Raw genomic sequence first — 26970 nt, forward strand, 5'->3', positions numbered from 1 at the left:
TTTCGCTCGGGGGGCAAGAAGATACAGCCGCTGGTTCGCATCCCTGTGCCAGAAGTGAACGCCGGAAGAAGGGGGAGGGGAGGACCCCTCCCCAACGCAGCAGCAACAACAAAGGGAGAAAAACAGAAAATAATTGCTATGACATGTTTATTGAATATAAATTTACAAGCAACAGAGTATGCCCCCATCGATAGCTAGCAAGTCTTGGGGCAATCGACAGCAGGGCCCTGTAGGCATTCCTGGGCGACTCCTGCAAGAGCTGGTGCGTCGCTACAGCTGCATGGCAGCAACTAGACCCCACACTTCCTTCCAAGTATTTTACAAAGTTGTTTTCAATTAATATGAAGTACATCGGATGTGGCGCAGAGCGTGATCTGCCCATTGCCCCTTCGGCTGTACCACCGACTGTCTGCAGCGTGAGCCTCCGCCCAGCAAGCAGAAACGAAGCCCACGGCGAAATGGCTACGCGGATTCTCTCTGTTTGTCTCGCCGACACAAAAGCTCTAAAAATCCTGCGACTATTGGGCTTCTGCACGTGTGCAGACACTTCATCCACCTGAGTGTCTCCAAAGGACAGACACACAAGGCCATCACGCCCATGTGGGGCGTCGACGTTGTCTCAGACGCTGGGGATTATGGGGGGCGAACTAACAACCCAAAATATAGATTATTTAGGCAGCACCAGTGCAACTGGGTTTGAGCTTTTGGGCCCTCTCGCCGCAGGGCAACAAACACAGGCCGCAACTGCGCAGTGCGGCGGTGTGTGTTGATCCTTTGGGTCACAGGCTTTCTCGAAAACGGCAGCTGCAGCCTCGCCACTGCTGTTGAAAATCTCACTAGCTGCAGCAGCGACGGCTGAATATGCATTGGTGTTGCTGCTCCAGCGGCAGCATCTTTGCATATCAAAGGAGCAGTGGCCGCCGTGCTTTGCTGCGTAAGGCAGCAGTAGCAGGCACTTCCGTGGCAGACTATACAACCATAACTCACCAGCGTTCTCTCGGGGGCGTGTCAACAAGGGGGCGCAACTCCAGTTGTTGCCTGCTGCTGGAAAGGGACCTCCGTGACTGCGAGGGGCTAGCCAGAGCACTCAATGGACCCCCTCTGGGGGAGCCTATGAGTCTATTGGTGATCTCTCTCGCCTTTTGCTTGATGGTCCTCCACTTGAGGGCTTCCGGCACTCGTTTGCTGTCTGATCTTGTGATGAAGAGGAAAGTTAGGATAGACAAGTACACAGCGGCCGCTAGGAAGCATGCTGCTGCTGCTTGCTGCTGCGTCTCGGTCGACAGGCTGAACGTATCGGCTTTGAAATAAAACACAATGCCGCAGTAGAGGAAAAACAAACAACCAGATATCAAAACCGTATACGCGGACAACACGCCCATAGACGCACCCATCTTCCACCCACAATTCCTACTGCTGCAGCAGCAGCAGCGCGTCCTCTTGCTGCTGAGCTTGTTGGTCTCACTGCTGCTGCAGTGGTTTCAGTTCCTGCTGCTGCAACAGCTTCAGCCCCTGCTGCTGTGCGCTTCTCCCTTTGCGTATTATTGCGGCTCCTTGGCTTCCGTTTTGTCCCCAGATGCTTCCCGCTGCTGCCACCGCCGCTGCTGCTGCGTTTAGGATCGAATGTACTCAGCAAATATTTTATTTATTTCTTGCTCGAAAAGGGGGCACCTCAGGGGCATGTCAATGTCGTAAAAGGGATTCTTCAGGCCGTAGTCCGCGTACGCCACGTATACCCGACGCAGGCACTGCTCAACCGACTGTCGAGACAGCGTGGGGTCTGCCACCAGCACAAATCTCAGGCCTGAAGAACCCAAAGGCAGACTCCGTTGAAATGCAGGTGCTGGTGCAGCAATTCGTATACTGCTGCTGCCTATGCAAAGTCACATGTGGGGGCCCGTAAGGGCCCCCATATGTGTGTTGTTTGTGTTTGCAGGCATTCTACTCCTTGCTGTGGGTGACAGGTGCTGCCAGCGACAGAGCGCAGCCATGCTGGCGTTGAGCCGCTGCCAGCGGCACAACGGCAAGCAAAGAAACAGAGGCAGGCATAGACGGAGAGATGCAGCTAAAAGAGAGACGGACGCAAAGAAGGGGCGGCTACACAGATGGGAGTCAGGCAAGCAAACATAGGGTGAACTAACAGACATATAAAGCAGGCAAGGCGACACGACATAGTCAACCAGATACAGAGGAGACCAAACAAAGGACAGGAACGAATCAGAAGAGACGCGCACAGAAGAAACGGCTCTGTAAGAGCATTCACGTATCTCACCTGTTAGTGTCTCCAGACACTGCACATTAAACTGGGGGGTCTCGATGAGACAAATGCCCCTTGGCTGAATGGACGATGAATCACTTGAGGAAAAGCAAGACAAAGGAGACAGCTGCGCTGCTATCTCAGACAAGCCGTGAAAGGTTGAGGCTTGCCGGATTGCGTCGTTAGCCTTCACACTTATCCCCTCTTTGAAGTTCTGAAGCGCAACATATATCCCTGAGCAAGAGAATAATCTGAGACAAAAGCTGAATGCCAGTGTACCAATGTGACCGCGCAAAAGGCAGCGAGAGGAGCAGAGAACCACACAAGCTGCAGCAACAACAAATACAGCAGCAATAGAAGGAAGAGCAACAGCAGGACGAGTATTGCAACGGCAACGGCGGGATCAGTAACAGCTGTGCCTAGCTGCGCGCGACCGTGAAGGAGGCTCATGCACGCACGCGCTGAAATACCAAACTGCCGTTTTTGTTGTTTATAAACAACGAGTACATTTTTCGGTCGCTAGCTGAAGCGGCTGACTTCACACTCCAGGATAAACGGTCCCATGCGGGTGCCAGAGAAGGAGCAATGAGAGAAGTAGCGGGATGAATATCAAGAGAGCGTGCAAAATCTAGAAATCTGCCAGTGGGGCTCTGGGGTTATAGAAAATCTAGCATGGCTCTGCACCCCGTGGTGTATATGCATGCACCAAATGCAGACCCAAAGTCGGCTTCTTCTCCTATGAGAGCGTTTGATTAATTACTTCCGGTATTTGTTTTCCTCTTGTTAACGGTTGCAGATAAGGGAAGAGGGATGATTACTAGATTGAGGAAAGCATGAATTTTCAAGCCAGTAGCAAACAGGCAACGCCGACTCATCGCAATGTACCATTGTTGCGCTGCAGGCGATTCCCAGAATGCTCAGTGAGTTGCTTGCGTACATATTCACACAAATTATTACAATGTAAGCACATCATTCCAAAATGATGAGCGTGGCAGGTGAGCTTGTGATCTTAGCGTTGGTGCTAAACGGAAGACACTGAACAGTAGAATACTTTTGAGACTGGCGTTTGGTGAATCGTTCAGAAGTAACAGTCCTACGGCGTTTCTTGTATTCTGCCTTTATCTGGAGTTGCTCCGCAAGACTGCTATGCTGCTTTTCAGTGCTCGTCCCAGATTAAGCGCATACCACTTGGCTTAGGTTGTGTGGGCTCCTGCACTTCAAATCTGGCTGTACGCCTCCAACTTAGAGGCGTCCACCTTAAACTTAGCTGTCTATTGTCACAGTATTTGTTCCATTCCGCATGTCTGACCGGGGGCTTCACTGAGTGATCGTAGGTTGAGTGTATCCAGCCTAGTCCGTGCCTCTCGGCCATTCAGTCTATCAGTAGGTACCTCGTTTGCATTTAGCATTTTTGCTGTATGTGTCCCGAACAATATTTAGTTGAAGACTTCTGATTTATGTCATATCAGCCAATCCGCACTACAGAGGGGCTGCGACAAAAAAAGGTTCCAGTGAGGATGCGAGCCAGCTAGTCTACAGCCACCCTAACAGGTGCAGTATGGCTTGAAGCTCTCAAACGCAGTTCAGAAGACTAAGGTTAGAGCGTAACCCAAGAACGGATAGGTCCCTCGACACACTATCCACAGAGGGGACGAAGTAAGCCCGAGCTCATGGATGACACGAAAAGGCCCCCTCAATTTGTCTACAATGGACTCATTTCGTGCGTCATTATTGGCGAGGCAGTGCCTAAGGGAAAGTGATGCATGGGGCGCGGCCCTATGTCGACACCAAGCACGTTCGTTATTCTGGGGGCACTCCTCGCCAACCCACCGGCCTCTTTATGTCCGTGGTCTGCGCACACACATTGCTCAAGCATGACAGATTGTTCATGTGTGTCACCCCGTATTTGGTATGTGCTAGTACTTGAAAGCGTTGTTGAGCCCCCATGCTTTCTCGTATCGTTGCCTCATTAAGAGCGGTTGCCCCCTGTAGGGACGCCGAAGTCGAGTTTGGCTCCCGTGCTTCATTGAGCGCTCCTGTTGTGCCTCGTTTTTACGGATTGCCCGCTTGTACTCTTCTTCTCGTTCTTATTGCACGTCTTCCCCCTCAAGTGCGCGCACTATTCTTCCCCCTACCATTTTCCTGCCTTAACGTTCTCCCCCTTGCATGTCTCCACCTAATCTTCCCACTGCCTCTTCTGTTGATGCGATTGCGCTGCAGTGGAGCTCCTAAAACCCTACAGTTATACATTAGCGTTCGACGGGGCCACGCACTTGGACGTGCACAAAGTCTCATTCACAAGCACCGCAAGCAAACTGCCATTTGTGTGCTGCTGCTGATGGTGCTTCTGCCACAGATAATGAGACTCTTGCAATTGCCGCTACTGCAACTTACGCAGACAGCGTGCCGTTATCCTTAACGACAGGATAAATTGCCGCCACTGCAACATTTGCAGGCAGCGTACAATCCTCCTTAACGACATGATGTGACTACTAAGTGCTTCTGTCCACCGAGGGCCGCGGCGCCAACAGGCGATGCGGAGGTGCTGCAGCGTGAGCAGCCACACAGCTCACGTCACAATGCTGCAGTGTCTTAGCATTAGGCTTTTGGGGTCCTTCCTTAAGAGGCCCTTCATTAGATCTGGAACGGTGCACGTGAAAAGTAGAGAAATCAACCCCTCTGTAGAACCAGTGAGGCACAGAAGCAAATGCTTTCCTTCCACACGCTGCTGCTGGAACTGTTGTTGCAGCAAAAAACAAGCGCAGTGTCCGTTGCTTTTGTTGTTCCGTTTGCCGTTGATGCTGCGATTGTGGTAACAGTAAGTCCATATATATATATATATATATGATGCTGGCTTTTCTGGCCTTGAAGCTCCTCCCGTTCAGATTTTTCCGTGTTGCAGCTATTAAAACTACAAAGTAATGACCCGCGCATTATGTCAAATGCACCACAAAACAGCTGAGGCATAGACGGATTTCAACGCAAAAAAGACGGACAAGCGGGCGGAGCCAAAGGAGGTGCCAACAAAGGCTGCTGCTGCTGCTGCTCAGCGGCTGCTTTCGGAGGAGTACCGAATGGAAATGAAATGGGATTGGAGCTGGAACCTCCTGCAGCATGCAATCTCCACAAGTTTTTAAATTGTGCAACCCTTACCCGAACAATACACCCTACACTAGCAGCCTTAGGTCACCCTATCAGCCCCAAATCTTACTTGAAACATGCGCAGCGCCGCACCCACTCGATAACAATGTGGGGCTCACGGGAGCACCAACTCTGTGGGTTGCCAAAGGACCCGCAGAGGCCTCCACTGAGCGCACGCCAGGAGGCGCCGCCCCTTGGGGGCCCCCAAAAGGGTTCACGTACAACCTCCTCCTATCTACGCCAGGGCCCCTTACAGTCTGAACAGATAGAGCCGCAGGGGGTGCTGCTGGTGGAGGTGGAGGGGCTTGCTCCTGCTGCAGCAGCTCTTCCTGCAGCTCGTCCAGTGTCTCTTTGCCTGCAGCAGCAGCATAATCAATAATACGACATACAGATAGCATGATCCGCAAAGCAGCAGCATATTCGAGCAGTGGTGAGATACACAAGCAGCAGCACCACGATGGTGAGCAGCACTTGCAAAACTGCAGCCACTGAAGTCGGCGGCAATAGCAGCAAGAGCCACCGGCAGCAGCGACGATAATGGCTGCGACACAAAAGTATCAACAGCAGGCGGAACACCAGATACTGGAACCGCAGAGCTAACAGCAGCGGCAGCAGCAACCACGAGGACACCTGCCGCCAGGGGAGGTACAACCATGAGAAGCTGCAACAGCAACAAAAGCATCAGCAGCAGCAATAGGAGCAGGCTCTCAAGCACCTCTTTCTTCCCATCTCTGTTTTTCTTTGTTGTAATAAAATGTATTCTCAACTCCTATTTGACGCTCCTCTCCAGCGAGCACCGGCAGCACAGCCTTTTTGAGGCCCACAAATACGCCTCCCAACCAGCTGCCGCTGCCGCTGTTCTTGTCGCCTTTGTTCTTCTTGCTGCTACTGCGGCTGCTGCTGTTGCTGCTAACCTGCTGCTGCCCGAAAAGTTGTCCCACGCCGTTTGAGCCGCCAGATATTGAATCCTGGAGCGGCAGCTGCTGCTGTTGCTGCTGCTGCTGTATGCGCTCTCGACGGAGATGGGTCAAAAAGCTGCTCTGCTGCTGCAGCAGAGAGTTTCGTTCTTGCTGCTGCAGCTGCTGCATTTGCTGTCGCAACATTTCACGCAGCTGTTGATCCACCTTCACCTGAGGCTGTGCCCTCAGGGAAGCAGCAGCATACTCACAGTACCTCTCTGCCTACATCAACGACACGAAATTCTAATGCATCGGCAAATTCAAAGCAGGACTCCCGTCCTGCATACCTAAGGTGGCACCAGCAGCAGCAAGAAAGCTAACCTGCTGGCAGCAATGGCTGCAACACTGCCAGCAGCTTACTTGCTTGAGGAGGCCAAACTCGGCAAGAAGAGCCGCAAAACGAACTTTATGAGGAATGAGATGTACGTAGACCCACTGTTGCAGCAGCATACCAGCACACAGAAAATGATGCTGCTGCACCAGCGGCAGCTGGCATGCTGGCGTCAGCAACAGCACGGGTAGATGTAAGCGCACCTGAGGATTAGACAGTCTCAAAATGTACTCAAGGGTCTCCGTCAGTATGAGCTGCTCTGCCTCCTGCAGAAAAGGAGAGCCAGAGCATCCCCCTGTCGCAGAAACCGCAGCAGCAGAACCTCATGTGTGTGGCAGCAGCAATTACACAATTACAAGCAGCTCTTGCAATCGCCGCAGCTGCATCGCGGCGCCAGCTGCGCCATCCTCGCCACGTCGCGCATAAGTAACACCAGCTCACTCATCTTTGGTTCGACAGCTGCACCAGATGCAACGACGAAAGCAAGCATGGCAGCAGCATAAACGCTTGCAGCAGCAGAAGCAGCAACAGCAAACCTAGCAGAGTAATGTGTCCTATTCCTTCTTCGCTTGGCTTCTCCCCCGCGAGCAATAGCAGAATCTGTGCTGCATGCGCAGCGCCACAGGGTGCTGCTGCAGCTGCTGCCTGGGGGTCCTTCTGCGCGAGCGTCTGCAGGGCCAGCCCCAATTGCAGCAACTGTTGCCGTGTTGCAGGGTGCTGTAGCCCCAGAACGCTGCAGCAGTTCGCCGCAACAAATAGCCACCCGCGCACAGCCTCTGCAGCGACAAGAAAAGTAGCAAAGATACGACAGGAAACATGTATACGCTGCCTGCTAGAAGTCTCCTAAGCTCCCCAGAAAGCATGCAAGAGCCGAGTTTGTGTTAGGACCTCCTTACCCGCAGTGGGCTCGGGGAGAGGGGCCCTGCCCAGAGCCCTATACAGACGCTCAAGGGCTGCTACCCAGACACCGCATGCACCACCTCTGCATGCAGCAGCGGCTGCTGCTACAGCAGCAGCCGCGGCTGCGGCGGTCGCCAGTGCAGCACCAGAGGCTGACGGAGCTTGTAGTGTATCAGCCAGACCTGCGAGGGCCACATCGACTGATTCAGCTCCCGCAGCATTGGCAACAGCCAAAGCATGCGCATGCAGCCCCAATGCACCTGCAGTGTTCGCAGCCCCTGCTGCATCGCCGCAACAGAGCTGCCTGCCCACAGCTCCCAGCCCACCACAACCGCAGGTACCGCTTTTGCTGTTAGGCAGCCCCTGCTCTCGCTGCTGGTGTTCGTTCTGCATCTCGGCTTCTAATGTTTCGACTGCAAATTGCACTTCACTCCTGTGGAGGAGTCTCTGAGATGCCGCTGCGATGTCGCCATTGTGCTTCAGCAACAGCAACAGCAGCTGCCACAGACCCGTAGCCTGGACAGTACACATGCGCTGCTGTTGCGGCATCCTAAAAGCAACTGCCTTCTTAAAAAATGAAATAAGCGCAGAAGTGGTGCGGGGATCAGAGGCTCCCAAAGGTCCCGGGTACTCCAGCAGCAGCTGACACAGCCGCGCAGCAGGCGTTGCAGAGCTACTGGCAGTAGCACTGGCGGGGGCGTCCTTCTCTGCTGCAATCAGCAATCCCATGGTGCTGCAGCAAGAAAGCTTAGTGCCTTGTGCTAAGCAGAAAAGACCGCCGCTGCTTACAGCAAAAGGTGCCCCTCCGGGCCCCATGCGATGAAACTCTTCTGTTGTAGCCTTTACATCGTGTCTAATGTATACCACGTGCCTTGCAGTTGCTTTGGTTTCTGGTACTGTTGTTGCTGACTCTAGATTGGTGACTGCTGCTTCTCCGCCAAGTGCTGCTCCTCCTGCTGTCGCCGGTGCTGCCGGTGCTACCCAACCGAGTGCTGTTGGTGCTATCGGCGTTGCTACTGCTGCTGCTGCTGCTTCACGGTTTGCTTGCGAAGTCCATACTGCACCAAAGTTCGCGGGTGCTGCTGCATCAGTGACGAGTTGCGGTGCAGGCACTGCGGCGGTGTGGTCGGTATGCATTTGCTTATGCAAGAAGGGATATGCTGGTGCTGCTGCTGCTGTGGCGGCAGGCCCCTTTGCAATGAGAGCCGCTGCTTTGTGGCTATCCGCCGATGAGAGTGCTTCAGTAGCTGCTGCGGCCGCTGCCGTCGCTGCCACTGCAATCACTGCTGCCGTTGCTCCCGTTGCTCCCGCTTCTGCAGCTGTCACTGGAGGGCTCCTATTTGCAGCGGTTCCTCCAGGCTGTCGCGGCTGTCCTTGTTGGCAATGCTGTTGTTGCTGTTGCTCATCCGCTGCCAAGCCGCTCTGCCTTGTTTCTAATTTAGCACAAACCTTGTCTGGCGCCTCGGTCGCGGCGGTAGCAGCAACAGCAGCAGCGGCTGCGGCTGCTGCTGCCGTGGAGGTGACTGGCTGCCCAAAGGGCGCCGCGTCAGAGTCCTCAAAGAGCCAGGCGGGGTCCGCTTGCCAAGGAGACACTGAGTGGCAAAGTAAGGGAATAAAAAAATAGAAAGAGATGATGCGGAGATGCAAGTGATGAAGGACAGAAGGCAGAAAAAGTAAAAAGGCGAGCATGCATAGGAGACAGGGGAAAAAAAGAATCGCAAGACACGAAATACACACAAAACGGACACACAAATAGATGAACGGAAGTCAACATGAGAGGCGACCGCTCCATGCAGATTACAGCAAAAGTGGAATAACAATCAAAGACAGGCAAAATTGATGCGATGTGCTGGCAGCTTCTTAGCTGCAGACACTCAACGGCAGTCTAGTAAATAGATTGTATTTAGTGACCTCAGGACAAAAAATGACACGCTTCTACGGGAACACCGCAGCAGATAGAACGGCACAAGCACCAGCAAGCAATTCAGAACTTCCCAAGCAGCCGACGCTGCTGCTGGCCACCGTTTCCAGCGACACACGCAGCAGCTTTTATCAGCAGCAACAGCGGAAGCGGCAGCACAAAGCGTACCAAGAGAAGTCGGCTCGTCAAGCGCTACTTCAGAAACACACGACGATATTGATACAGGCGGTTGCTGCTCCAGTTGCTGCTGCTGCTGCTGCGCAGGCTGTTGGTGCTGCTCACACTGCAGCTCAGGCAACTCTTGCTGTTGCTGCTGTTTTGTCTGCAGTTGCTGCCACTCTTGCAGCTGATGCTGCTCAGGCTGCTTTTGCAATCGCTCCTGAAGACTCATCCCTTGGTCTCCACGTGAGGCCTTGCCGGGGTCTTCCTGCTGCGAAGCCTGCTCCGACTGCTGCCGCACTTCTTGCTGATGCATTTGGTCATTTGGCAGCTGCTGTTCGGAGTTCCTGTTTGTCCGCAAAGAAGGAGTAGGCCCTGAAGGCACCTGTTGAGGCAGCTGTTGTTGCTGCGTGACTTCAGGAGGAAAAAATGGCTGCCGTTGGAGTACGTGGGCATCCTGCTGCGTCGGCTGTTTGTGCATCGCCAGCTGCACAGAGCGCTGCTGCGACTGCTGCTGCAACTGCTGCACAGGTTGCGGCCCTGGCTGCACCTGCTCCGGATTCGCCCACAGATCTTCGAAGGCCCGACGACGCTGCTGCTGCTTCTGTGTTGATGGGTTCTGCTGCAGAATATTTTCCTCCTGCTGTTGATGCTGCACTTTCTGTTGTTGGTGTTGTCCTTGCTGCTGCTTTTGCTGCTGTCGTTGCGGCTGTTGCTGCTGGTCGTAGGGCACCTCTTGGGCATTTGTCTGCGGCACTTCTTCTGTCTGCAGGCTCTGGCTCTCTTCCTGCTGCAGCGGTTCCGCTTGCTGCAGCTGCTGCTGCATTTGCGGCTCTGGCTCTCGCTCGTCCTGCTGTTGCACAGGTCTTTGCTGCCTAAGGAGCTCGTGCTCCTCTTCCTTCCTTCGAGCCACCAAGTGCGCTGGGACCACCTGATCGGGCGACTGCGGATGTTGCGGCTCCAGCTGCAGTTGCTTCAGAGCATGTGCAGGCTGCTGCTGCTGCTTCTGACTATTTGTGGAGCTGGAGCTGGCAGAAGAGAAACTCGACCGTCTCGAAATCTCCTCCGCTTCAATACGCTCCTTCAGCTGCTGTATTTGTTGCTGCTGTTGCTCCAGCTTTTGCTGCAAGAGCTGCTGCTGCTCCCGCAGGAGCTGCTGTGATGGTGTGTTGCCCGGAGTAGCGCTCTTGGGAGCGGCGTCCTGATGCGCCTGTAGCTGTAGTTGTTGTTGCAGCTGCTGCTGGAGCTGCTGCTGCTGGTGCTGCAGTTGCTGTTGCTCAAGCTGCTGCTGGTGCTGTTGCATCTGCTGCATGTGCTGCGTCAGCAGATCTGCTTGCGCGTGCTGCTGCTGTTGCAGTGATGGCGTGGGTGTCAAAGGCGGCAACGCAGCAACATTCGCAGCAGGAAGACTTGCAGCAGGAGCGTCGAAGCTGCTACCGCTGCTGCCGCCTCTGGTGCTGCCTGGCAAGCGAGCAAAGGGGTTCGGGGGTACGTATACCTGAGGGAGGGGCCCCAAACCGAGGGGTCCCTTTGGAGCTTCCTGCAGCAGGTTATCGATGGTGCTCGATCCTAAAGATAGTACATGCTGCTGCTGTGTGGACTGCTGCATAGTTGGCTGCTGCCACTGTTGCTGCTGCTCGCCCAGGCTGCTGGCGTTGTTGTTGCTAGTGGGGACAAGAGGAGCCTTTGGCGTCCCTGGCGACCCCAAAGCAGCAACAACATCATCATTCAGAGATGTGATGACGTTTTTCTGTATGTTTGCCAACCGACAAGCAGAAGCAGCGTCGCTGGCAGAGGCGTGCTGCTGTTTCTTCTCTTGGTTCTGGCTTGGCGCCGCCGCCGGCTCCCCCGCAAACAGCACCTGTCCCAGGGAGGACGCAAGTGAAGGCCCAAGGGGTGGGGTCCTACGGATAGCTCCGCTGTCGGTAGAAAGGCTCTGAAGAGGCCCCTGTAAGTTTCCCTGCAATGGACCTGCAGCTGTTAACTGGTTATGCCTGTACGGTGGGTGGGCCACGCCTGGCACTAAGGCAGCAGCAGCAGCAGGGGCTTCCCCTGATGAACTGAGTGGGAGCACCTTCACTGTGCCCGCTGGCAATGGAGCAGGCGCACTGATAAGCTGTACAGGGGTCAAGGAGTGCAAACAGGAAGGGCCCGCCACGGGCGGGGCAATGGACGCTGCCCCTGCTGCTGCTGCTGCCGTAGCGGCCGCCGCTGCAGCTGCTGCAGCTGCTGCAGCTGCGCCTCCCATTGGTGGCTGAGCAGACCCCAAAGGAAGCGCCTGAGGTGCCCTAGGTGCTGTGTGGCCGGCTCCTGAGCTTGCAGTTAAGGGCCCTAATTGATAGGTGCCTGAGGGCTGCAGATGCAGAGCTGAAGGACTGGGACCAGTTGAAGCAGTGCCCTGCGGCGCCCCTCTTGCGGCTAAAAGGGAGCTTCCCTCTACCGAACCAAGGGGTGAAAGAGAAAGTGACAGAGGAGGTATTGAACTGACGAGAGTGGCACTCGCTGGCATAGGCATCAGAGAACCCCCAGGCAGTACAGGCGAGTGGGAGGCCCCCACTCCACCCACGTTCAGAGTGCCCATACCCGGGGCTGCAGGCGGCTGCCCTGCGGGGCAACCACTGGGCGGAGAGGCCGAAGGCATCACATTCACAGAGGGCGCCGAAGTGGAGGCCCCCGGAGCAGCAGATAAGGAGGGACCTGGAGCAGGCAGAGGGGCTGCACCGGAAGCAGGGACCCCACCAGTCGACACACAGGGCCCTACAGCGGACAGAGTGACCTCTGCAGCAGACAGAGGGGCCACTACACCAGGCAGAGGGGCGACCGTTGTCGGCAGAGAGGCGCCTACAGCAGGAACGGGAGCCCCTACAGCGGATAGTGGAGCCCCGTGAGCTGTGTGTCCAATCTGCCCTGAGACTCTGTGTTGCATTTTTGTATGCTTCAGTCGAAGGTATTTGAGTCTATTGTTTCATGCAGAAATATGCGCAGAAGAGGAGGATCGCAGACTCTTGATGCGCGCGCGAGCGGCTTGACATTTACAGAGAGCTATCTAGTCTACACGCGGTAACACCACAAAGTGTACAGACACCCTAGACAAAGAAACACACACGCCTGCTCTAAAAGCGCATCCTGAAACCCAAATTTTAATATATGCGTTGTAAATGGTAGAGACTAGCCCACTGCTGTGGGCCCCGTAGACGAACCCTGCTGACTACATGCACTTCTGGAGCCCCTGCATCTAGGGAAAGACCAAGGGCATACGGATTTTGGGAATTTTTGATATATAATCAGTCACATATATTAACTTAGGGGAAAAGGACGAGGAAGGAATTGTGGCCACCATGCAACTCCCTTTCCTGACCTTCCGAAAGGATTCTCTCCTCGTGCGCTGCTGCGTCGCCGCATGCTTCTGGTAATTAGAAATTTTCCCCGGTTAGGACACGTGAACAGTGCTTACTGCGCTACCGCTCTTGCAACGGCAACAGTTGCAGAAACGAAGGAAACGAAATATGCAGCAGCAGCAGCAGCAGCAGCCGTAACAGCGGTGGACCTAGCGATTGGTCTCGTCAGGATATCCCGGTTTTCCCTGGAACAGTTGCTTCTTCTGTGGCTGCGACCTCTTTAGGTTCATCCCGCAAGATGTGGCGGCGTTAACTGCCTTTTATCTGCGTGAGAGGCAGGTCAGTCCTTCAACAGTTCTGGGGAGCTTGTGCACACGCCTCAGCTAAATGCTTTATTTTTCCTCCACTTCGCATACTGTTTGCTAGGCCTTTGGTCGTGGTACATTTAGATCTTACTTTGCGACTTCATGCTACTGTTTAGCTTGCCATTTTGCTCGTCGCAGCCTCTGTCCCCGTTTGCAAATATGTCGTCTCATCAGTCCTTCATTTCCTGCCACTGTTCATTTGATCATCCCTTTCTACTTTTTCCTTCGTGTCTGCACCGCCTGCAAGCTATGGCAGTAGCAAACATGCATGACTGAGCACAAACCGACGAGCAGTCTCCTCCGGGCCATTTCCCCTAATTTTGCACTCCTTCGCGCACTGTTAATGTCTCGTTTTGTAATGCTGTTCCAGTCCCTCTGCATTTTATATACCTCTATCTCTGCGCCTCATTTAATGTTTGTCTCTGTGTTTCCGGCTAACTTCGTGACCCTAGTCATCATGTTCTTTCCGTTTGATTTCCATGTGTCTGTCTCTGTACATACTGGCCTTTTTGTGTCTTCCCTGCTTATTTCCCTTTTCTTGTGCCTGTTTCGTCACATTTCTGCCTGCGTCGTTATCTGCTTGTCTGATCGCGTCTTTTTGTTTGACTCTGTTTTTGCTGTTCATGGCATGGCTCTTTGTTGACTCATTGTTTCTTTTCCGTTTCATTTTTCGCCCTTTGCTGCTTCTTTTGACTGTCTCTCTTATCGGCTTATGCTCCTCTTTGTTTGCCACCAGATGTTTTCGTGTTACCCGTGTTAACTCTGCTTCAGCCGTATTTGGCCTCTTTTCACGTCGCCGTTTATCCTGTGCCCTTTTCCCCTTAGCCTGGGTTGGTATGCTTCTGTCTACTTTTGATTCGCAAGATGAAGGCTCCTGAGACAATATTTGTGCCAGGTTCCCTGCTTTGGCTGTTCCTATGTCGCCTTGCTATGTACCATTTTGTGCCTTATTTGCGTATATGTCTGTCGTTACTCGCTTACTCGTGTTCCTAACCGTCTTTTTATGTGTCTCATCCCTCGAGCCGCTTACATCTGCTTTTTCTTCGTTTTGTCCACCAGTGTTCGCCCATTCTTTGCCCTCCTATTTTGCATGTTCTCACCTAGTTTGAGAATTTCTGTGCTTCTTTCCATTTGTCGGTTGCTTTTTTGTCTTCTTGGTCCATTGCAGCTGGGCCGTCGCCGCAGTCCGACCACACATACGGAAGACATGGAGTCGTCTCTTTCTTCATTTCTCGATTCCAAAAGGGGTATTTTTTGTGTGTCTCGGCAAGGTGAAAATGTTTTTATCACTGTAAAGCAATAAAAGCGGATACTATCTCGAACTGACATATACAGCAGGGGACCCAATACGGCTTACGTAAAACAGAACCCCCATATATGCTGATTTAGACGACCATCAGGGTGCTCTTTCTGCCTTTCCAAGGGCACCCAATGAACTTCCAGAATTTATTCTGGAGACGGGATGAGAGATTCGGCAGAGAAAAGGCGGAGGGGGTTTGGAAAGGTCCCTATTGTGTTGCAGGGGTGTTGCCCCTGCTGCCTTTCTCTAGGGCTGTAGGTGGGCGGTACTGCAAGCTGCGCCTTTTGGGGACCCTTCCAGCAGGCAGACCATACTAATAAATAGATGCATTAAGGAAGGCCCACAGGCCGCTTTCGAGACAGCTGCGGCGTCCCGCATTTGCAACCGACACAAGGACCCCAGCACTTGGCTCATTGTGTCGGGAAGCCTAAGGGTATTTTGGGCCGCTGAGGCCACTGGAGCCTCAGGGGCATTGGGAGAAAAGGCCCTTAAATGCAAGTTGTTCTGCCTCTGCGGCTTTTGGAATTTTGCCGGTGCAGCTCTTTTCATCTTCTCTTCCCAAACACTGAGTACACACTTGTTTTGGAGCCGGGGCTATGGTATTTACGGTTTGGAGTCCTATGTTGTAGATCCGATCCCCAATGCAGTGACTTAGGCTTTATAATTCACGCGTGAGAACTTATTTCAATAGCTTTTCTGCTTAACGGGCGATTACACTAACTTTTCCTAGGCCCTGTTTCACACAGCCGCTGAAGAGGCATAGTGGCACTTAGGGGTGCGAATACGCACGCTAATTTTTCGCTACGGGTCTAGGTTGTAGTATTTTGGGTCTCTCCGACCCGTAAGGGTCTGCTTTACCTGAGTTGCTTTTCGCCATCACCTCAACTGTACATACTGCTGCAGCATTCCATGAACCCCTGCAACGTTTCTCTAAAGCTCCGTGCACCGTTATTGCGATGCTGCCGACGAATACGTGCAGCGTAGAGCCTTGGTATAGACCGAATGAGACTCGTTTGGGGCGAGTTTTATGCTAGTAGACCTGGCATTTGGGCGACCTTGTAACAGTAGATCAGAAGCTATTGAGGACAGGCTGTTCAGCGTACAGGGCACAGCGCCTGTACTTCATGATACTTACGGTAACAAACAAGAGTAAAAAACTGAAGGCGTTCCCAGGCGCTCTGAGGATCATTGTCGTCGTGCAAAAGAGCATCTTGTGGGCTTGTAAAGGGCTTCGTGCTCAGATGAGGCATGTGACGCATCTCAAACCTGAGCACTATTCCCCTGACAAGCCAGAAAAATTTTCCTCAGACCTGAACACTGAGTCCCTGGCACGCCCGAAGAATGTTCCTTGTCCCCACAACAGTGATTCTCACACAGCAGTAAAGGCCAGGGGTTGAACGCAAATACGCAATAATCTAGGGAACCCTGCACATTCTAACGGTAGAGCCTATACTAATTTTTTTTAATAGCCCCGCCATTGGATTTAATCTCCGTAGTGAACGGGCTAGGAATTGCCCATCTGGCGCTCCAGCCCTGCGCTGATCGACTTCATTTTCAGTGCACTGGCTTCGTTGAGTCAATTTGGCAAAAACGCCGGCATTCGAGCAAGGCAGGCCCACTCGGGGATAGCACTAAACTACCGCTGATTCCCGAACTGTGCGCGCTACGTGGCAGCATATCCATGTTACAAACGCTGTATGTTGGTGTCGCTTGCCTTAAGAAGAGGCGCGCATATGCTTTGCCGTACAATGAACAGCAGTACTTGAGGGTGCTCATAGTTACTCAAGCAGGACGCTGTATAAGCAGCGGTGCAAGCGAACAGGTTCAAAGGCCTTCCAGAGTTACGAAAAGGAAAGCTACAAGTGCACCTGCTGGACATTAAAACAGTTACGTTGCCGCAAGTTGCGTATATGTTTGATATTAAGGGATAGTGTCGTGCCAATCCTGCATGGAACTTCCTTGCTCAAAGGCCTGGGCTGTCGCCAACTTTACTGAGCGAAGCGACTGCACTAGAAATGTAGGACGTATAACCCACTGGTGTAGAAGAAAGGTGTCCTAAGGCCCTGGAGCAAGAAAATAATTCTCAGAATATTACGACAGAGCTCTCTGCACCCCCACTTAGCAAAGGCTACTTAAAGCGTTTTCGGCGCTTCGCACTGATAACACCTACGAATCACTGAACTGTAAGGGCTTTCTGATGGTAGTTGCGCGTTGCGGCTACTGTCAGGCTCAAAACCCAAGTCATCTGGAACTGCTGCGCGAACGTCGCAGCTCCTCGTAACTGCTTGAAGACAGTCTTGACGTACAGCCAGAAAATCTTCGCTTTGCATGAATGACCTTCACGCTTATCCAAGCGGCCTTGCCTTCACTGCAATGAAGCACGGAAACACTTTGCGGCAAATATGCAAAGGCTATTGGTCAATGATATCAGCAGAAAGTTCTTCGCTCTGGGTCGTGGCTGAGATTACACAAACACAAACACGGCCCAAGCTCAGGTGAAAGCCTTACCAGTTGAACAGAGCGCATACCTGCACAGTGCCACAGTTCTGTGTGGCGCCTCCTCTGCGCCCATATACCTCAGCGGAATCTCCAAGTCGCCTCTTACGAAAAGCAAATAATTCACAACACAGCAACTGCAAAAACAGCAAATCTATTCCTCCAAAACTCACCATAGGTAGTCAAGATGACCCGTCCTTTGATGTGTGAACCAGCTGGTCTTGGGAGTGCGACGGTGAAGTGATCTGTATGCCCCCTCTCCACTGCAGCAGATAAGGGAACCCCGACATAATGCATTCTAGGCAGCATCCCACGGTGAGTGGTGAATGTAACCCCGTCACCGGCTGCATGAGCTGTTGGTGCATCGGAAATATTTTCCTGAGACAAGGACAGGAGCATGTGGTCTTTCTTGAAATCTTTAGTCCACTCACTGCGGGTTGTTTGAGCTTGTTGAAGGGCATGAAAGGCCAGTTCTTCAGTCAGCGCCATTACGTCGCGTTTAAACTGCAAATTCATTACAAATGAAGGGTTTGGCAGCATTGTAGTGGAGCAGTGCAGGTAGCCTAAAGGGCTTTCAGACGTTTAGCTACGAAAGGAACTCGAATCGCTGACCCTCAAAACAGAGTTTTTCAGATCAAGCTCTCCTGCCTTATACCCAGAAAGTAGCCGAGTGAGCTTGCCCTGCTTTTTCTTCTCCTTCACAAAGTCACGCAGATACGCAAAGCACAGCAGGCGCTTCTCCATCGTTGGCCCTCTATCTTCTCTTTAATTTCACCAAGCTGTGGCTTGCTTCGATTGCGTGTCTGGCGAGTTCATGTGTAACACAAGAGCCGCTAAAGCGCCAAGGTACTCACTGCTTCCCTAACTTCAATATGCAGACAAACGGTCGCACTGCCATCCGGGAGAGGGCAATTAACCTTGTAATGCGCTGTGGACAACAGCATAAGCTGCACAAAGGGGTGCTGAACCCAAGCGTGAGCCTGGAAGCATGATGAGCCGTGACTGAGGCTGCTACTTCTCCCGCTAAGGGGTTCGACCACATTCACTTGCTGTATCTTCAGACCCACCGCGAGACTCAGCAGAGTGTTCGTGGCAGAGGCTCGCCACACCACTCCCATAGTTCATTAGCTCCATACGTAATTCCTCGTAGCACTGGAATAAGCAAAGCACATAGATACTGACCGCTCTCCTTGAAAGTCTGCTACGGCAGCTTCATTTACCTGGCTCAAAAGTTTACACAACTCTCTCCGACTCCTCACCAGGCCTTAGGCTGTTCGACAACACTGGTGACAGTGGAACTAATGATTCCCAGGAGCCTTGGCAGTGCACGTACCCCGTCAACGAAATAACGAAATCGATACGGCAGATGCAAATTTTTGTAGTGTGAAGAATTCAGGTCTCCAACAGCCACCATAGGCAGGAACTCTATTTTTTCTCCAGGCTGCAGAGATGTCCGATCAGGTTCCAGTGGACCTCTTGAAAAAGACGCTGGTAAAGTTGCTGCTTTCGACGGCCCTAATCGCAGCGTTATTGGTGGTGAATTTGGACCAGGCGCTGTCAGTATTTTAGGTAGAGTAAGCATGGATGAAAGCCCTGATGCAGAGGCTTCCGTTGCACCCGCTTGTGGAAATACATCTGATCGCGGTGTATGCTGTCGAGTTGACTCATCAGCTGGTGCTGATTCAAGGTTTAGTGCTGCCAATGCCTGAGAAGGCCCTGCTGCTTGCCCTCCTGTTTGGGCTGATCGTGATAGCGGTGGCACTGGTGGTGGAACAGCAGTTGATGCCGGTGTTCTTAGACTAGAACTTGTGGCTGGAGAGGGCAATGTTGAGAATGATTGAGCCGGCATACGACCTGCTGTCGGTATCGTTGCTCGTGAAGGTTTTGTTGAAGCTTCTGGGGAAGGTGAATCCAGCCCGGCTAGGGCTGCTGGTGTTGGAGTTGGCCGTTCTTGCTGTGGAGGGTGTGGAGACGGCGTTGCTTGGAAAGACAGTGCTATTATTGATGTGGCTGGCGCGGCTGCTCCTGTTTGCGGCTGAGTGGCCTGCTTTGCTGGTGCAGGAATCAGCTGTGTTTCTGATTCCTTCAGCTGTAGTGAGCGTCTCTCTGGCTGAAGCATTATCCCAGTAGGTACCCATAGTTCTGCAGTCAGGCTTGCTTCTTTTGTTGGAGCAGACGTTCCTGCAGGTTGGAGCATCCATGCTTCAATTTTGCCTAGGTCTTCTGATGCTGAGGCAGAAAGTGGAGCAAACGTTCCTGCATTTAAGAACATCCATGCATCAACGTCGCTTGGATCCTCTGATGATGGGGCAGAAACTGATGCAGCTGCTGCTGAGGTAGCTGGTGAACGCGGCTTTGGTGCAAGGGGGGGCTTTCTTCTGGTTGCACTTGCTGAAGTAGACCTCGATGATAGTGCAGGCGCCGGTCGTCTTGGTCTTGAAGGAGACTCTGGAGTATTCTCCTCTACTCGGGTATATAATCCTGCCTTTGCTCGCTGTTCTGCATTTCTGGCCCCGAAAAAATCTTTCACAGCAGGAAGACTTCCCGTAGCTCGCTTTAAAAGTGAGCTTGCTCGGGGAAGACTTATTCGCTTTGGCAGGCCTGAAGAAAATGATCCTTCCCCGAACGATCTTGGGAGTGAAGCCCCTCGTGGCATTGCTTCCCAACCATGTCTCTTGCCCTGCCCCGCGCTATGAGCTCTGGCACTGCCAAAACCTGTCCTATCGCCGCATTCATCTTCGTCATCACCGCCCTGCACAATCCGAAGCGAGGAGAAGCGATTAGACTCACAAATGCTACAGAAGCCCCTAATCAAACTATTTCAGCCCATACGTCGCAAAATTCCCCCGGTGCTGTAGATGAGAAGTTTCTAGGTACCTACAAGGAGAGCTTCCTCTACGTCGCTGTCGTCTTCGATCCATTTTTCTGATAGCGCCCGGACGGATCTAAAATGTCTTGTGGATAGATGCAACGCACACTGCACCAGCAGGAACACAACAGCGGCAGACACCCCAAGTGCCAAGCATGCACGCCAAAAGACCCCTTCACTTCTCCCCGGAGGGCGCCTTGTTTTGATATGGACAATATCAGTTGTTTCATTTAGTCTCTTATGATCCGTAGACACAGGAGGCAAAGAATATGTCCTTGCCGTCTCCATCAGCGCAACGTCGCCCTGAGTCAACACGATTTAGGGCCGATTCGGGACTGCTGTAGGAGTGAGCATCCTTCGCCCATGAGCCGGTACTGCTGAGTTCAGCACCTGCATGGGACAGCAAAAAAATACAATGCCAGTTTTCAGAACCTAGCTGGAGAAGCCCACCTTGAAGTTGTTATCTTGTTTTCATCTGGAAAACTGAAACGTGATATCAGGGGCGAGAGGCTAGGAAATGCTATTCATGCCCCAATGTCCCTCTTCAGTACACCCAAAACGCTGTCTTCAAAACTTTTAGTTATAGTTCCGAAAGGGCAGCGCCGAGCAGGAAGGCACTCGAAATGTGTCGGGCAGGAAATAACTGAGCGTTCCCAGATACTTGCGTGTTATGGCCTTTTAGGCTCTGATCCCCCACTGATAATTTACTTTTATAGAAATAGTCAAAAGGGCGATTTAAGAATTTTGTATTTGAAGGCGCACATGGCCAACTGGACGGATAAGCAGAACGGATAAAACAGAGGCGTCTGAGGCTGCACCATGTACCCTGTTCACGGACGTTAACATAGCATCTTGCTAATTTCCGTACACGAGCTTTAACACTTTAGAAAACTGAGAATTAGGATCAAAATAAGCGGCAACAATTTGAGTGAAGATGGCTCCGTAACCCCGAGAGTTCTCTACAGTCTCTGCTTGAGCGGTCTAGACTGAAACGACGAAACAGAGAACGCTCACGAGGAAGCGGTGGCGACTCTCCCTTGTTCCGCCGAAGGCGCGCACACAAAGCCTGTCCCATTCTTCTTTGTCTTAAGTTAATGATAAAATGGATAATTTGTTGCGGTGATCCCTTTCCGCCTAGCCCATGGATGCGCTCCAGAAACAGTAAGAAGAAGGCCTCGACCAACACGGGGGCGCGGGGCGGTGAGTAAGCCCAAAGGCATTGGTTCTGGCCAGTTAAGACCCTCCCTCTTACGAATTCTAATGTATAGCGGTTGAAGTAAGTGCTTTTTATTGAAGAAACAACAGCCTCAAGGCTACGAAATGTACTGAGCAAGACGTCTCCCAGTCTTCGAGAGTCTCCAAAAGTTTAACTAGCGTTGCTGTGCACCTGGCAGCTTCACTCCAAATGAAACTTACGCATAAAAGAAGGTCATGCCTATAAAATGTCTTTCTAAAGGGTTCTGCTGGTAAATTATATCTTCTCCTCATGTCCTCTGGGCTGCCAGCACTGCACAGCCGCTGGGTACTTGAGTTAGCAGAGACAGTCTTCCGAGAGCAAGGAATCGTGTGCATCAACGGACCCTGCTCGGCTTATTTAAAACCTTCTGACTTCACTCCTAACAGACGAGTTGCGCCACGAGCATGCGGTTCGACCGTCACTGGAAGACCAATCTCAATCAGCTTCCAGATTGGAGTCAGTGCTGCACTAAAATACCAGTTCAGCTGTGTGGCTAAAAAAATGTACACTAAGCACAAGCCTGGAAACCTAAGCCATATTTCAGCTGACTGCGGGCAGGCCCACAGCATTTTATTAGATGAACTAAGCACTTTTTTCCATGGAGAAGTGGCAGGCGGGCTCACACCGCTAGTTGAGAAGCAGATAGCAAAGGGTGAGGCCATCTGAGTGTTTTTTCGTTATCTTGCGTGTGTTTAGAGAAGTGCCGCATCAGCAGGAGAGAAGCAGAGAAAAAATGTACAGTAAAACGCGTTCTTACCTCCAGTCGCTACAAATTTTTGAAAAGTAAAGCATTTGCCGCTTACCACTGACCTTTAAAGTGGGCAGTTGTGCCCTGTACCGTTCCTCCAAAGCTCCGTAGGCTTGTCTTCCAGCAGCGTTTTTTCCACTTTGTAAACTACCAAGTTTACTTCCCCGCTCGTAAGGTTTGTACGCCGGAACGATCGAGGATATTATAGATGAGATGGCAGGCATTTTCCTCCACGCGTCCTTCCTTCTCACAGCCGTTTTCGGGCGATTATTTTCTGCATTTTGCTATCTCTGTTCATTTGCGTGATTATTCGTTCCTGTGCTTCTCCCCTCGCACCCTTTACTGGCTTGGCGCATTTTTGTCCCGCGTCTGTTCGGCAGGAGTGTCATTTTTATCCTCCTTCTTTACTTTCGTTCTATGTATACATAAATATGTCTATCTTTGCTTTTTCTACAAGTGTATGCCCCGCGTATCCAACTTTTCTTCGTCTCAACTTGTACAATTTGCCTTTGTGTCTTTTGACTTTTCTGTCCTTTTGGACTACTCTTTGATTATCTCTTTGTACCATTTTTCCTGCCTTCAGTCCCGCCTTTGTATGTTCTTGTGCTTCCTTTAGTTTCATTGCTCCCTGAAACGCGTCTGGCTTTTGCCTTTCTCTACCTTTCCTTGAGGTCGCCTCTCACAGCAATCGAACCTCCACACGCAGCAGCGGCGTATGCGTCGTCGTTACAGTTGCTGTTGGCACCTTTGTCTTCTGTCTCTACTCCTCGTGCTGCAGCGCTCATTACGTTAGACTGTAAAGGAGGCTCGTAAGATATGTCTGCTTGGTGGTCAAGCCTCAGGTTCCCATAGCGGTCGTCTCCATCGGAATCCACAATGACACATGAGCACCATATGCTGAAAACGATGCACAAGAGTGGTACAGAACAGACGCCTGGTATGAAACTGTTGGTTCTGTGGTGCGTGGAGTGGAGAAGGGCTGGGCCTACCAGCGTGAGCGAAGAAGTGTCCCCATAGCTTCATGACTTCGCAAGCCCCTGACATGGTTTGAATATGTTCTGAAATAGGTATTGAACACAGACAGTCACCTCAAATGCGAGAGCTAGGCAAATAAGTAACGTTAGAGTGATGCTAGGTTGTCAACACTGTCAGTACACCCGCAGCAGTGCCCGAAAAGATTTTGCAGCCGGCCGCATGGACCAAAGAAAGAAGCCTGGCAGAGTTTCGCAGATGGTCTGCTGATATTCTAATCTCAGAGTCGCCCACTAAGCACTAAAGTTGCAATGGGGAACGTTGCCTGAGTGAATAGCACGCGTCCGACAAAATACTCCTATAGCAACTTTTGTCTTTGTTCCTGCTCAACAGCTCATGATCAGGAACAAAAACACAAATTGTTATAAAAATACTTCGTCCAAAACAAAACCCTGCGGACTTCCGCGCACCTTGCCTGCCGAAGCGCCAACACACGAGCAAATGGCATGAGGTATTCAGCAAAGAACAATAGACCTTCGTGTTGTATGAATGCACTGAAAGCGGTGAGACCCTTGATTCATGTGTCACTCAGCTGTTGTTTGCAGAGCACGCACAGACTGACAAAGTTCTATGTGTTTTGTCAGTGTCTTCCAAATAAACACTGCTGCTCTAAAAGCCAACAGAAGTACCTACAGCTCCGGGGCCCACGGCCATGGAGCGCCATGGACTCGGCCGGCGTATTTGAAAGAAACTAAAATACGTGATGCATGCCACAAGAGAAGCTGATAACCTATTGAAACTTAAAAAATGGACCAGTGTCTGCCTTTCGCACAGCAAAATCTGCTCGAAGGATTTATGCGGCGAACTCTACATTCTGAACTATAGGCTGCACTCTCCTGATAGTTTGTAACCTTTTTAAGTCAGCAAAACCCTCATGGAAGACTAGGTCGCACAATGTTGCACATGAGTGCGCACAATGCATTAAGTTATAGTGAGAACCGAAACAACCACGTAGGGCAAAATTTTGTATGAAGTACAGCGATAAATTGTAGTGCTTCATGTTTACTCATTCTGATTCTTCGGAGGAATTCTCGCTCTGTTCAGACGAGCGCTTGTTTTTGAAGAAGTTTGTGGAAGCCTACTGGCGGTGGCAAGGCAAACACAGGTAATGGCAGCTGCAGAGCGTGATCACATTCACCTTCACATCCAGAGCCACGATCTCGGACTGAAACAGAGTCGGACGTAAAGACTACCGTAGTGCTGCCGTGTTTCACCAGATGCGCCACTGCAATGGTGCTATATTTTTCCATTTACCAGCGAAAAACCTAGTCTGCCTTAATCTACTGCGTGAGGGCCCCTTCTCCATCGTAGCCGATGGATACGCGTTCAAAAGAGAAAGAAAGTGTGGGCCAACAGTGGAGGGCGGGACAACGTGTTAGTGCATATGCATTTAACTAACAGTTCCTAAATTGCTGGGAGTAACAACCTGTATGAAACTTACGCAAAAAATATGAGCACACAGACGAAATATTATTCAAACGGTTTTGGCGATGGATGTAAATCAGGCGGAAGAACAAGGCCTCGGTTGGGAACGATTAGTTTAGCAAGTTCAGAGTAGGGAATGGGAATGCCAGCTAGGCCTTCAACAGTATCCGCTGCTGTCAGCTTCTTCTTTGTGAGCTCAAATGGGCGAGCAGCGTTGTTGGAGGAGTCTAGTGCAGTGAGTACCACCCAAAAGGTGTGATGTTGACCTGCGCAGGCTCAGCAAAGATCAATTCCGCCAATATCTCTTGTAACTGCAGGAAAGAGGCTCAGAGATCACGAAAAAGAGAGTACCTGCCAGCTGAGAATGCAGAGAGGGGCCTTTACAAACAACATCTGAAGAAGCACAACCGATTACCAAAAATGGGCAACAGAGGTAGTAAAAAACGGTGAACTAGAGCATGCAGGCGAGGCGCGGGGGTACGTGAAATTAGGGGAATCGCCTGAAGGAAAAGGTAGTGAAGCGCAGTGGTGACGCCAGACGCTGCGTAAAGAGCAAGGAAGTAAACACTGCAGTGCTGCTTGTAGCATGGTTATGGCTGTACTTACCCAATTCGCTGTTTCGTGCCGCTGAGACCCTTCCACGCATTGGTGCCTTGCGTAACCACCACCTGTCATTTAGCAAATTGTGTGATGTGGTTGTTCATGTTTTTTCACACCTTTGCAGTTAGGCATGTTTTGTAGATTCTGATTTTCCGAGTTCTTTTTCTGCTGCCCCAGTACTTACCTGATTCGCTGCCTGTGACCATATATGTGAAGCCTCCCAAGACATTGGAACCTCGTGTAGCCAACAACTGCTGCCTAGCCAATTATGGGATGCTGCTTTGAGTGCACTTTTAGTGACATCGCATCGAGACCAATTCTGTGCATTCTGGATATGAGTCTTTTTTGCCGTAGACGTCAACTCAACATAGCACAGTCTCTTCCAGTGCCCGTTTCCTCCGTTTCTTCAACCGCTAAAGGCTGCCAAACAAACTACGCATGTTGTCCGACAAAGACCAGATGGCTGCCTAAGGAATTAATTTGCCGCAGACTTTTGGCATTTACGCCAGGCACAACAGAAGGGCAGAACAGTTAAGCGCGTGAGACTGACAAGTTCGGTTGCAATCAGCTAATGGTGTGTTGCAGGAGCTCATATGGCTAGCTTCATGTGCTTAGTATTCTAGCACTTACACTTAGTGGAGGCCTCACATTCAGTATTGCGTTAGTACACATGTCAAGTGGGCCAACTACTCTACTGGGCTGGGCTCTGTAAAATTTCCCAGGAGCTGACAATAATCGGTTCTAACTTCAACCAACTAATATGTACTCAAAAAGCCAATTCATTTAGGTGAACACGAAGTAGTGCTCCGAAGAAAAGGGAGGCTGAATAGAGAAAGACGAAAGGCAGAATTATCTGAACTGGGCCTTCTTCGTTGACAAAAACCAAATTAAACATTTTTGAAACCCTCTTCTTCTGTGCAATTATTTCATTGGATTTAAGTAGCACCTTTAAATGTGTTTAACCTTGAATACGGACAGCTCTGCTAGATTGAAACTGCGGAAGTTGGTTCATAAAACCACAGTATGCAACAGCTGCTACAACATTTGCAAAGATCCCCGAATTAATCGACTCATAGCTCGTCGCTGTGAATGAAAAATGGGCACGTCCAGTTTTAGAAGATGCTGAACAAGAGGCTTGTCCATCTCCTCAGTCTAACAATCAGGAAAACGCAAGATTTTCACATATGTGGCTAGAGAGGCAGTAGTTGAATACGTGGCAAGAATATATTAGTATATGCACAATGGCGGCAACAGAAGAAACTCGTGCGCGAATGTGTAGCCAGTAGGAAGGGCTTGTAATCTGTCTTATGCGGCGTTGCCGAAATACAGCGGGATTATTTAGTACTCTCTGTGCTATAATGGAGTATCTCCATATTCGGTTATGTATGTGTACCAGTTCGGTCGAATTTGAGACGTAGTTGACTAATAGTCCAAATTCTGCTTAGTGTGCTGGTTCTGTGTTCTCGTTTGGCCAGAACCTCCACACTCTGAAAGGCTTACTGCTGGTGAGCAACTCGTACTAAAAGCTGGAAGGGACAGACTTTTAAGTAAAAGAAGTTTACAACTAAAAAATAAGCTGTCTTCCTTCACGTGACGACGCTCTGTCACGCTTGCGCACTTATTTTAGAACTCAATCAGAAGATTTTGCTCAATTTGAAAGAACTTCCTAGTAAAATGCTTTCGCTTTTGGTCTTCTTTTTTGTATCTAGTAAAAAATATAGTAAAAAATTAATATTAAAAAATAGAAAAAAATGATTAAAATTTATTTTTTTAATAAATTTATTAAAAATAATAATAGTAGCCGGGTTAAGAACGTCTTGAGGCAACTACGGGCGTGTAGGATGCCTACCAACCAGAAAAGGTTGGTAGGCATCCTACACGCCCGTAGTTAG

The 26970-nt window shown here is 51.1% G+C and overlaps 4 protein-coding genes across 4 annotated transcripts; all 4 read right to left on the bottom strand.

Annotated features, from left to right (window-relative positions):
• Positions 1-1613: 1613 nt before the first annotated feature.
• On the bottom strand, positions 1614-12594 carry ETH_00031225 (sybindin-like family domain-containing protein, putative; the record flags this gene model as incomplete). Its single annotated transcript, XM_013378246.1, has 9 exons — positions 1614-1804; positions 2273-2471; positions 5653-5753; positions 6114-6579; positions 6718-6792; positions 6892-6983; positions 7225-7464; positions 7585-9180; positions 9678-12594. The coding sequence occupies 9 exons, from the start codon at positions 12592-12594 to the stop codon at positions 1614-1616; spliced, it is 5877 nt and encodes a 1958-aa protein (XP_013233700.1).
• A 4488-nt stretch (positions 12595-17082) lies between these two features.
• Positions 17083-18285, bottom strand: ETH_00031230 (uncharacterized protein; the record flags this gene model as incomplete). The annotated part of the gene is made up of 4 exons (XM_013378247.1): positions 17083-17129; positions 17341-17671; positions 17780-17863; positions 18022-18285. 4 exons carry the CDS (start codon positions 18283-18285, stop codon positions 17083-17085), a joined length of 726 nt encoding a protein of 241 aa, XP_013233701.1.
• A 137-nt stretch (positions 18286-18422) lies between these two features.
• Positions 18423-19823, bottom strand: ETH_00031235 (uncharacterized protein; the record flags this gene model as incomplete). The annotated part of the gene is made up of 1 exon (XM_013378248.1): positions 18423-19823. One exon carries the CDS (start codon positions 19821-19823, stop codon positions 18423-18425), a length of 1401 nt encoding a protein of 466 aa, XP_013233702.1.
• Positions 19824-22677: 2854 nt separating this feature from the next.
• Positions 22678-23065, bottom strand: ETH_00031240 (uncharacterized protein; the record flags this gene model as incomplete). The annotated part of the gene is made up of 2 exons (XM_013378249.1): positions 22678-22918; positions 22968-23065. 2 exons carry the CDS (start codon positions 23063-23065, stop codon positions 22678-22680), a joined length of 339 nt encoding a protein of 112 aa, XP_013233703.1.
• Between the last annotated feature and the right edge of the window lie 3905 nt (positions 23066-26970).

Source organism: Eimeria tenella, genomic scaffold (genome assembly GCF_000499545.2).
Source record: "Eimeria tenella Houghton genomic scaffold, Eth_scaff8, whole genome shotgun sequence".
NCBI lineage: Eukaryota > Apicomplexa > Conoidasida > Eucoccidiorida > Eimeriidae > Eimeria > Eimeria tenella.